This window comes from Hemitrygon akajei, chromosome 3, assembly GCF_048418815.1.
Source record: "Hemitrygon akajei chromosome 3, sHemAka1.3, whole genome shotgun sequence".
Taxonomy (NCBI): Eukaryota; Metazoa; Chordata; class Chondrichthyes; order Myliobatiformes; family Dasyatidae; genus Hemitrygon; species Hemitrygon akajei.
The window spans coordinates 96,060,134-96,071,825 of NC_133126.1; the positions used below are offsets into that span (position 1 = coordinate 96,060,134).

At 44.8% G+C, this 11,692-nt stretch overlaps 1 protein-coding gene across 1 annotated transcript in view; it reads right to left on the minus strand.

Moving 5' to 3' along the window:
• LOC140725227 (1-phosphatidylinositol 4,5-bisphosphate phosphodiesterase beta-2-like) overlaps nt 1–11,692 on the minus strand; it is a 158,431-nt gene that overhangs the window by 139,082 nt on the left and 7,657 nt on the right. Inside the window, exons 2-3 of the mRNA XM_073040394.1 lie at nt 7,683–7,760; nt 4,875–4,943 (exon numbers count right to left, since the gene is read on the minus strand). Of these exons, the coding sequence (XP_072896495.1) occupies nt 4,875–4,943; nt 7,683–7,760 (147 nt within the window). The remainder of the gene's footprint in view (nt 1–4,874; nt 4,944–7,682; nt 7,761–11,692) is intronic.

Sequence of the window (11,692 nt, forward strand, 5' to 3'; positions counted from 1 at the left end):
CCGGCCTCTCAGGATCTTCTCCATCAACTAGTAAAACAATTCACATCTTTAGGGTGATGCTGCCTTGCATTGTGTTCAAGCAGGTCAGTTCTGACTGATGTGATCTTGAGTGTCAGAGAAGGGGAATTTCCTGTTTGTTGATGTATTGAAATACAGTGCAGTATAGGCCGTTCGGGGGCTTCGAGCTTTGCCGCCCAGCAACCCCCAATTTAACCCTGCGGACAATTTTCAATGGCCCGACTTTGGGATGTGAGAGGAAACCAGAGCACCTAGAGGAAACCCGCGCGATCACGGGGAGAATGTGCAAACTCCTAGCAGGCAGCAGAGGGAGTTGAACCTGGGTTGCGGGTAGCTAATGAGTACACTACCGTGCCACCCTCTGTTACGGTCGTATGATTAACACTGTGTCCCTGGGGAGCCTCGATCCTTTCTCAGAGGGCGGACAATTCTAATCAGCACAAAATATAGAAATGTCTACAGGCAACACACCCCTTGTTATGTGAGGAAGGCAAATGATCGCAGGTACATTAAGTACCTTACAGGTTGTTCTGCTGTAATGCTTATAGTGGGATTGATGAATTAAGGAATTCCTGACCCTGACTGAATTAGTAATAATGTGATTTGGATCAAGAATCTGTAACAGACACCGGCTAACAACTCCACCATGAGAGTCCACTTAAGAATATTGCTTTGGAAACTGACAAGGCAATTGCTTCTATTGACAATTATGCAATGATACAAATGTCATGCACAGCCTAAAGTATTATTAGCTTGCAATAACAAAACAAACATTGCTATTAAAATACCTTTATTGCTGAATTTTTTTGCAGGAAAAAATAATTGCTATTGTGAGTCCAAAATGTCATAGTCCCTAACTCCCTTTTACTCCCATTGACACAATTGTTTTTTTCCATAATATTTGCTATAACTCAAGGCTCTTAGAACATACATCCAGTTTAATCTCAAATGTCTGTCATAGTTAATACCTCAATTGTTAACCTGTGTGAAGAGATTTCACATGTTTCCCTTTATAACTGCCTTCAATTCTTCCACTGATCTGAAGATCCTATGGTTGAAGGCTCCAGCCATGGTCCCTTCCATTTTGTACACCTAATGGAATGAGAAGCAGGAGCAGCCACTCAGCCCCCGACAACTCAGTCACTCCACGGCTGACCTTTTACCTCAGCAGCTTCATGTTAATCAACCATTCTCTGGAATATATTCAATAACTAAGCCTCCAAAACCCTCAGAGATAATTTCATAGAGAGTTGAAAATAAAACAGAGTCCTCAGATGCTGGAAATCGAGTTCACACTGATCATCAACACTAGTCACATTTTACTCACCCCACATTCCCATCAATTCCCCCCAGACTCTACCAGTCACTGACACACTCAGGATAACCTACAACAACTTGTTCAGGATGTGGGAGAGAACCGGAATCCCTGGGAGGAGTAACACTGCCAGAGGGAGAACATGTAAACTCTCAGAGACAGGCGGTGCAGAAACACTCGGGTGTCCGACAGGAGCAAAGCCTGAGTCTGCCCTCTCCCTGAGGAAGAAACTGCTTGCACACATAAGGTTTACCAGGCTGATACCTGGGTGCTGGGTTTGTCATGTGAGGAGAGGTTACGCAGACTGACCACAGAATGAGAGGTGAAATGTACAAACCTCTGCTTGGGTTAGGAGGGTAGATGTGGAATTAACATTTCCCGTGGTTAAGGTCCATCAGTCACAGTCTCAAATGGAGTTCAGAAATAGCAAAATGTACTGGTGAGTCAGTGTGGCTGATGTCAAGTTCCCACATGGAAAAGTCCGTCCAAAAGGCTGAAGACCACAGGATCCAGGGCAAGCTGGAAAATTGGATCCAGAGTTGGTCTGGTAATAGGGAGGCAAATTGTGCTCATGGAGGGTTGCTTTTGTGACCAGCAATTTACCACAAGGATTGATGCTGGGATCCTTCCCATTTGTTATATACTGTAACGATCTGGATGTGCGGGGAGGAGGTTTATAGGTGACATGGAAACTGGTAGTATTATTGACAGTGAGGAGAATAACTGTAGGCTACGGGATTGTAGTGATCGACTGGTAAAATGGAGGCACTGCTGGCAGATGGAGTTTCATCCTGATAAGTGTGGGGTGATACGATCAACTTCTACCTTAAATATACCCATGGACTTGGCCTCCACTGCAGTCTATAGAAGAGCATTCCACAGATTCACTGCTCTCTGGCTAAAAAAATTACTTCTTACCTCTGTTCTAAAGGGTTGCCCCCTATTTACCTGTATTTGGCCCAATTCTTTCAGATCCACAAGCCCACCCAAGTGTCTTGTAAACATTCTAACCACACCCACCCTAGTCTGACAGCTCATTCCACACCCTGTGGGAACAACTTGCCCCTCAGACCCTCTTTAAATAATTACTCTCTCACCTTCAACCTTTGCCCTCCAGTTTTAGACTCCCCTACAATGGGGAAAACTGCGGCCATTCACCACAGCTATGCCCCTCATTCTTTTCTAAACCTCGATAAAGACAAATCTGTTAGAGTTCTTCGAGGCAGTATCAAGCAGGGTGGACAAAGGAGAGGTAGTGGATGTCATTTACTTGGATTTTCAGAAAGAGTTTGATACGGTGCCGTATATGAGGCTGCTTAACAAGATAAAATCCTATGGCATTACAGGAAAGATACTGGAATTGATAGAGGAATAACTGACGGGCAGGAAGACGCGAGTAGGAATAAAGCGGTCCTTTTCTGGTTGGCTGCCAGTGACTAGTGTTGTTCCTCAGGGGTCAGTATTGGGACCGCTGCTTTTCACATTGTTTGTCAGTGATTTAGATAATGGAATTGGTGGTTTTGGGGCAAAGTTTGCAGATGATACGAAGATAGGTGGAGGGGTAGGTAGTGCTGAGGAAGCACTGCAATTGTAGCAGGACTTAGACAAATTGGAAGAATGGGCAAAAAGGTGGGAGATGGAATACAGTGTTAGGGAATGTATGATGATGCATTCTGGAAAAGGAATAATAGCGTGGTCTATTATCTAAATGGGGAGAAGGTTCAAACATCAGAGGTGCTCATGCAAGACTCCTAGAAATCTAATTTACCAGTCGCGTCTGTGGTAAAGAATGAAAATGCAATGTTGGCATTTATTTGAAGGGGAATAGAATATAAAAACAAGGAGATAATGCTGAAGCTTTGTAAGACACTAGTCAGGCTGCACTTGGAGTATTGTCAATGCTCTTGGGCCTCGTATCTCAGAAAGGATGTGAGGTCATTGGAGAGAGTCCAGAGGAGGTTTATGAGGATGATTCCAGGAATGAAAGGGTTAGCATATGAGGAGTGTTTGGCAACTTTGGGCTTGTACTCACTGGAATTTAGAATAATGTGGGGGGATCTCAGTGAAACCTACCAAATGTTGAAAGGTCTAGATAAGGTGGATGGGGAGAGGTTGTTCCTTCTGGTGGGGATATTCAGATCTAGAGGGCACAGCCTCAAAACTGAGGGGCAACCCTTTAGAACAGAGGTAAGAAGCAATTTTTTTAGCCAGAGAGTAGTGAATCTGTGGAATGCTCTTCTATAGACTGCGGTAGAGGCCAAGTCCATGGGTATATTTAAGGTAGAAGTTGATCATTTCCTGATTGGTCAGGGCATCAAAGGATATGGTGAGAAGGCAGGTGTATGGGGTTGGGTGGGATCCAGGATCAGCCATGATGGAATGGTGAAGCAAACTCAATGGGCTGAATGGCCTAATCCTGTCCCTATGTCTTATGGTCTTATGTCTTACCATCACCCCTCAGCCTCCTTCAGCTCAGGGAAACCAGCTCCAGCCTATCCAGTCCTTCCTCATTATTCAATGTCCTGTTAACATCCTTTTGAATCTTTGCTGCACTTTTCCTAGCTTAATCACACCCAGAACTCTTTAATTATGTCTCATAAAAAATGAAACTCTCCTTGATATCTGCTCTGAATATAAACTCCCCATAACCATCAAATACCTCCAACGTACTACAGCAGTAGCATATCTCGACCTGAAATGTTGGCTGTCTATTTCCCAACATTGATACTGCCTGACCTGCTCAATACTTCCAGTGCTTTGCATCTGCAGTGTTGTATCATCAAACTACTGTTACACTTGGCTATCCATTACCAACTCGGAACTGGACAATTCAGTTCCAGGCTGGAACTCACTTCTGGATAAGTGCTACTAAATAAATATGTATGTCCCTAACCTCAAACATCTTAATTTGCTTCTTTCCATTCCTCCATGATTATACATAGAAACCTTTGAATCCCTCAACAATTTTCATCTCAGCAATAGCTTGCATAGATCAATTTGACATTTAATAAGTCTCCAACCCAATTACGTAGTCTGCAGATTGCATCTCAACCAGTCACATCTCTCCTGTGGGTTTAGGCCACTCTACGTGTAAAGTACCCAAATCTATCAGTTGGATTCCAATCTGGAGAAAGTGCAGAATTTCACTTGAATATCACCTGGGAGGGAGTGTTTTACAGCAACAGTTCTGAATTTAAACTCCCTCCCAAACACCTCCCCCACCATCACCCAAAAAAGAAACTTGTGATTAGACTGGAGCTTGTATTTCATTCCTGATTATCTTCATTTCCATACATGGTAATTGTTGTTCAACATATAAATTATCTGATTCTCTTCATTAGATTCCAGGTTATAGCTGGAAGGTGTCAGGTCCTCAAAAGAACTCTACAATACCAAAGCCCGACTAGTTTCCAGTCTGAAGTACATTTCCTGCCATCTGTTCTCCATGTAAACCACTCCATGTGGATGCCATTTTGTTCATCAGTCTATCTAGCTGACTTTCTATATCCATAATGCCCTGGGTCAACATCTCGGATCTTACCTTGGGGACTCTGGCATACTTGCCAACTCTTGTGTCACGGATATCTGTTAATGCCAGGCTCTCGATATGCTACAGAAAGAAACAGCATGAAGCACTGATCAGGTTTGTAGAAGACAAGGTACATTATTTCATTGTGTTTAACCATATACACAGAGAAGTTCAGTGTGAGAGGTGGAAGGCAGAATTCCAGGCAACGACCCCAATCCTAAAGCACAGCCATCTCTCACTAGCAATAAGTGAAGGACCAGGCAGATCTATTTCCAGTGACAAGCTGAGCCCCCTTATCACCATGGTAGTTTGGATCAGGGAATTAAAGATGACATGCCATTGGGGTAGGATTGGGATGGATTGTGATCATTGAGGAGATGGAAAGAGGTTCAGGTGTGATTTGGACACGTTGGTTCAGTGGGAAATTGTACACCAGAGCAGATCGAACACCGTGAACACAGCAGATCATAGATTGTGCAAGTGTTCAGCTACATGAGGAATTCAAATGGGATAATGACCTTCCTTGCAAAGAAAGCCAAGTACAGGAGCAAAGATGGCATGCCACAGCTGTCCAAGGCCTTGTGAGAGCCCACCTGGAGGCTTTTCTGTCATGGTGTCTTTATCTTTCAGAGTATGTTCGTATCACAGAGAGAGTGCAATCAATGTTTGCTCATCTAATTCCTGGGGAGACGTGACTGGTACACAAGTCACAGATTTGGATAGGACAGAACCAGGCCCTTCATCCCACTCTGTTAATGCCGACTATCATGCCTATCTACACCAATCCTACTGGCCTATCCCTCCATACTCGTTCAAGTACCTGTCCAGATGTCCCTTAAATGTCATTATTCTTCCTGCCTCGATAACCTCATTCCAGATACGAGCTACTCTTTGTGTGAAATATTAACCCTTCAGATCCCCTTTAAACCTCATCCTTCTCATCCTAAGACTATGCATTCTAGTTGTAGACATGTCTACCTTTGGAAACAGACTCAGGCTCCCATTTACATCTCTGATAATGTATTTTTACTTGTGTAACCACACAGCCTCCAGGGAACTCTAGGGAAAAGAAACCCAGCCAATCCAATTTCCCCTGATAACTCAAGCATTCCAATCCAGGGAAAATCCTTGTGAATCCTTTCTGTACCATTTGTAGCTTAATCATGGCTATCCTCGAGTGGGGGTAACCAGAAATGCACAAGTATGCTGTGTGGCCTGGACAATATTTTGTACAGCTGCACTATGACCACCCAACTCTTATACTCAAAGTTTTTGGGGAGCATCTCAAACGCCTTCTTCAGTATTCTATTCACTTTCAGAGAATGAAACGTATGTACTCCAAAGTGTCCACTCAATAACCCTCCCCAGGCCCTGCTGATCGCTGCCTCTGTCCTTCCCTGCTTTCAGTCTGGCTTGGTTCAGTGTACAGTTTAAAAGAATGAGAATGGATCTCATAGAAACTGAGAACATTGTTACAGGAACTAAACAAACAAAATGATCCCATTGGCAGGAGATTCCAAAACCAAGAACTGCAGCTTCAGTGTATAAGATATAAACGAGACCAGGGGGACCGATCTATTCAGCATGGGCTGGTGAAACTGTGATATTCTGTACAACAGGAAGTCAAGTTATTCAGTATATTTCTCTAGAGATGGTGGGAAAAGGAAGGAACACGAAGTCAATGATCAGCCAAGATCATCTAGAATGGAGGAGAGATGTGAAGGGCCGAGTGGCCAGCTGTACTCGTATGCCAAAGATGTCATACAATGAAGGATGTCATTACCATTGTAATTATTAGTTCTGCACTAACTCATCGTGGAATGACTTTTACCCTTCCTTTTAATTGCATCCTTCATTGTTAAAAAAGAAAATGGTGTCAACACTCAACAGGCCAGGCAGCATCTGTGGGGAGAACTGGGAAAATCAGAAAACAAACTGGTCTTAAGTTACCGTGTGGTTAGAGGGAAGGGGCTGTTTGCAAGCTTAAAGGATTGGATTTTATTTGAGGTGGAGGGTGAGGACAGCAGATCTGAAGAGCAAGTATAAGTGAAAGCAAGGGAGCAGGAGTTGGGTTTTGAAGGACAAGATGAGTTTGCAGAGAGCCGATGGGAGGAGCTGAGTGGGAAGTGATGCTGAAAGGTAGCAGGTGGGATAACCACCATTTCAAAGACAAAGATGGGGCAAGGAGACCAAGGACCAGAAATAACGAGATCTGAGACAGAAAGGGCTCAGAGAGATCCAACTAGATCAAGGATAAGTACCTACCTACCTCTCCTGGGTTTTCTTCCTTGCCAGATAGCTACACTGGGTAGTTCACGGTGAATTACATATTAGAAACTCGGAGAAAGCAATTGTGAATGTGTGATGAGGAAAGAACAAGGCAGAGACCCTCAGCAGCAAGTACAGAATCCCTCAGATCACCCAACTCACCTACCACGTCCCTCAATTCCTCCTCATTAACTCTGCCCAAGCTGACTCTGGCTCTGCTCAATTACTCACTGGTTAACACGGTCAAAAGTCAGCAGTTTTGAAACCCTTGAGCCAAGGAGGCTCAGGAACTCCATGGTTTATATGGGATGGGAGGGGTGATCTAATCAGATTGTTAGAAATGATGCAGTGAAAACTACTTGCTTCAGTGAGAAGCTGTGTAAATCACCATGCAACTAGAACAAATTTTGGAAATACAGCCACACAGACGTAGATAGGTCAGCAAGATGGAGACAGAACAGCAGAACCATTAACTTGTTGAAAGGTTTGAACAATTTCCTTTTCTTTTCCCAGAATGGACAGACATGGAAGGGAAGTACAGAAACAGCTTACCTTATTTTGAAATGTCCAGTATAGATAGTGTCCTTGCGAATCTAAGCGCATAATCACCGGCAATCCAGCTCCAGTTTCCTGAGGGTGGAAATGACACAACATTGGCTTCAGTGTTAGCCATTTTGGTCTGAAGCTGAAGCCCCTTGATGCTGTGATTAAGGTTTTCCGTTCTCTTTGGCTTTTGTTCAATGTATCAGTGAAGTTGAGGTCAGAGGTGTAATAGGAAAAATTACAATGTGGATGTCTGACCAAATTCTTGTATTCATAAAACTCCCTTAAACTTCCCAAAACATTACAAAGCACTTTACAACCCGTGAGAACAGCTGTTGGAAGAACACAATAGGTCAGACTGTCTCTGTGGAAAAGAACAGTCAGCACTTTCACTCGAGACCCTTCATCTGGATTGAGAGTCGGGGAAGTAACGTTGGAACCACACAACCAAAAGGCAAAATAGCTGCAGATGCCGGAATCCTGAATTAAAAACATAAATTGCTGGAAATAGTCAGCAGGTCAGGTAATGTCTGTGGAGAGAGAAACCGAGTTAATGTGTCAGATCGAATTCCTCCCACCAGAAACTTTCCAATGCAATTTCATCCCATGTTAACTTCGTTGTGTCCGTGCACAACTACGTATCAATAAAATAAAGCAAGCATGCGGGAGATGGCTCTACCCTATGTATTCACTTTACAACGAGAGAGAGAGAGAGAGAGAACAATACACATGCATAGATAACAGCACAAGCGCAGACAACAGTTCAATATGTAGTGCCAGAGGGTGTGGGGGGGGGGGGGGGGGGGTCATTGCACTAAAAGAAATAGGTTGATCCATAGACTTCCTCCCCCTTTACATTAATGCAACATAAAACTGTATATGTACAAAACATTCAATTTCCCTTTCATAAACCCATGTTCCAAATGCTTTCACAATAACAGTCCGTAAGTAACTTCCCAGTTCTAAAGATTCAGTCTTTTGGGTGGCGCTCTGTTTCTTTCAGCATAGCACCTCTGGACCTGTGGAGTGACATCGTGTCTTGTCTGAGACAACGTTCCCAGTTTCCCGTGTCACTTTGCTGAAAGTGACATCATTACTGAGAGATACGTTCGTGACTGTAATGCATCCGTCTTGTTGGATGCAGTCAACTCAGGTGTGTTCTTCTGTTGAGCACCCAGTATCTGGTCCACATGATGCCTCCATGTCTGTCTCCAACATCCACTGTGTACGTAAGTGGTTCTTGTAACTATACTACCAGGTGTCCACTTGGCTTCTCAGCAATCACGGGCTAGTACTTCCTGTCCAATCACAAAGCTTCTTACTGCTTCACTTGGCAACTGGTTGAACTGTTTACTCTGCACTTCCCTCCATAGATCTGGTTTCAGGAACAGCATTGCAGGTGTTTGATTTGTTGTCACATGAACAGAGTTCCAATACACAGAAATCTACCTTGTGCTGTAGAGAAATGTCATCCTTGTCCATCACTTTAGTGGACTTCGTGAAGGATTGGATAAACCTTTCAGCTAACCCGTTCGTTGCTGGATGGTGAGGAGATGACTTGAAATGCCTGATGCCATTTTTCTCCATGAACAGTTGGAATTCTTCTGATGTGTATTAGTCTGTTGTCACTCACAGTTTGTTCTTGTAGGCCATTTCTGCTGAAGGTAGTTCTCAGAGCAGACACAGTCTTTGCTGAGGTGGTTGGCTTCATTGGTATGACCTCTGGCCACTTCAAAAGAGCATCCACAGCAGTCAGAAACATGGAGTTATGAATGAGCCAGCGAAGTCAATATGTACTCTTTGCCATGGGAACGACAGCTACTCCTACGGGTGTAACAGTATCAGTGAGGGTGTATTTTGAACTTTTTGGCATCCTGAAGAGTTTTTGGCCAAGGCTTCAATCTATTTATCTATTCCTGGCCACCACAGGTCGTTCCCGACGAGACTCTTCACCTTGACTGTACCCAGGTGTCCTTTGTGCAGATTCTCTAACACTCCGGTGTGCAGTTTAGAGGGAACCACAACAGGAGATCCATGCTCCGGCATTCTTTGACATATTGGCTGTTGGTCTTGTCCTGCTGAGAACTCTGGAAACTTAGGGTTACCATGACTGGCCATCCTTGCATGGTGATGTCATAGACTTTTGACAATGTCGGATCATTCCGTGTTTCCCTTTGTATTTCGGAATTTGTTACCGGCAACTGGTCCACCAGTGCAGTGTGGAACACTTCCACTGGGTCACAGTATGAAGACTTTTCTTCTTCAGTTGCAACAGTGTTAGTCATGACAAGCCATCAGTGTTCCCGTGTTGTTTGGCACCCTTGAACTCCATGTCATAGAGTGAGCTCCTGGGAACAGTGCCCAACATTGTACCCGGGTAGCAGTCATCACTGGAATTCCCTTCCTGGGATTGAAAATGGACTCAAGGGCTGGTGATCTGTCACTAGCATAAAGTTTTGTCCATAGAGGTAGTGGTGGAACTGCTTTATTCCCCATAATAGACTAAGGGCCTCTCGGTTGATCTGTGCATAGTTGTGTCTGGGCTCGTCAGTGATCTTAAAGCAAATACAATCAGATCCACCTTGCAAAATATGTGACAAAACAAAAGGGGATGCATCACATGCCGTTCTGATGGGCAGGGATGGGTCATAATGGGTGAGCAGTTCATCTCTTGTTATTAGCCTCTTTGTTTCTTTGAATGTTCTTTCACCTCTTTCTGACCATTCCCACTTTGCTCCTGTCTGTCTGCCTTGCTCACTCTCTCTCTCTGTGACCTTGTCTGCCTTGCTCACTCTCTCTCTCTGTGACCTTGTCTATCTTGCTCATTCTCTCTCTCTCTGTGACCTTGTCTGTCTTGCTCACTCTCTCTCTCTGTGACCTTGTCTGTCTTGCTCACTCTCTCTCTCTGTGACCTTGTCTGTCTTGCTCACTCTCTCTCTCTGTGACCTTGTCTGTCTTGCTCACTCTCTCTCTGTGACGTCTGCCTTGCTCACTCTCTCTCTCTGTGACCTTGTCTGTCTTGCTCACTCTCTCTCTCTCTGTGACCTTGTCTGTCTTGCGCACTCTCTCTCTGTGACCTTGTCTGTCTTGCTCACTCTCTCTCTCTGTGACCTTGTCTGTCTTGCTCACTCTCTCTCTCTGTGACCTTGTCTGTCTTGCTCACTCTCTCTCTCTCTGTGACCTTGTCTGTCTTGCTCACTCTCTCTCTCTGTGACCTTGTCTGTCTTGCTCACTCTCTCTCTCTCTGTGACCTTGTCTGCCTTGCTCACTCTCTCTCTGTGACGTCTGCCTTGCTCACTCTCTCTCTCTCTGTGACCTTGTCTGTCTTGCTCACTCTCTCTCTCTCTGACCTTGTCTGCCTTGCTCACTCTCTCTCTCTGTGACCTTGTCTGTCTTGCTCACTCTCTCTCTGTGACCTTGTCTGTCTTGCTCACTCTCTCTCTCTCTCTGACCTTGTCTGCCTTGCTCACTCTCTCTCTCTGTGACCTTGTCTGTCTTGCTCACTCTCTCTCTGTGACCTTGTCTATCTTGCTCACTCTCTCTCTCTCTGTGACCTTGTCTGTCTTGCTCACTCTCTCTCTGTGACGTCTGCCTTGCTCACTCTCTCTCTCTGTGACCTTGTCTGTCTTGCTCACTCTCTCTCTCTGTGACCTTGTCTGCCTTGCTCACTCTCTCTCTCTGTGACCTTGTCTGCCTTGCTCACTCTCTCTCTCTGTGACCTTGTCTGTCTTGCTCACTCTCTCTCTGTGACGTCTGCCTTGCTCACTCTCTCTCTCTCTGTGACCTTGTCTGTCTTGCTCACTCTCTCTCTGTGACGTCTGCCTTGCTCACTCTCTCTCTCTGTGACCTTGTCTGTCTTGCTCACTCTCTCTCTGTGACGTCTGCCTTGCTCACTCTCTCTCTCTGTGACCTTGTCTGTCTTGCTCACTCTCTCTCTCTGTGACCTTGTCTGTCTTGCTCACTCTCTCTCTGTGACCTTGTCTGTCTTGCTCACTCTCTCTCTCTCTGTGACCTTGTCT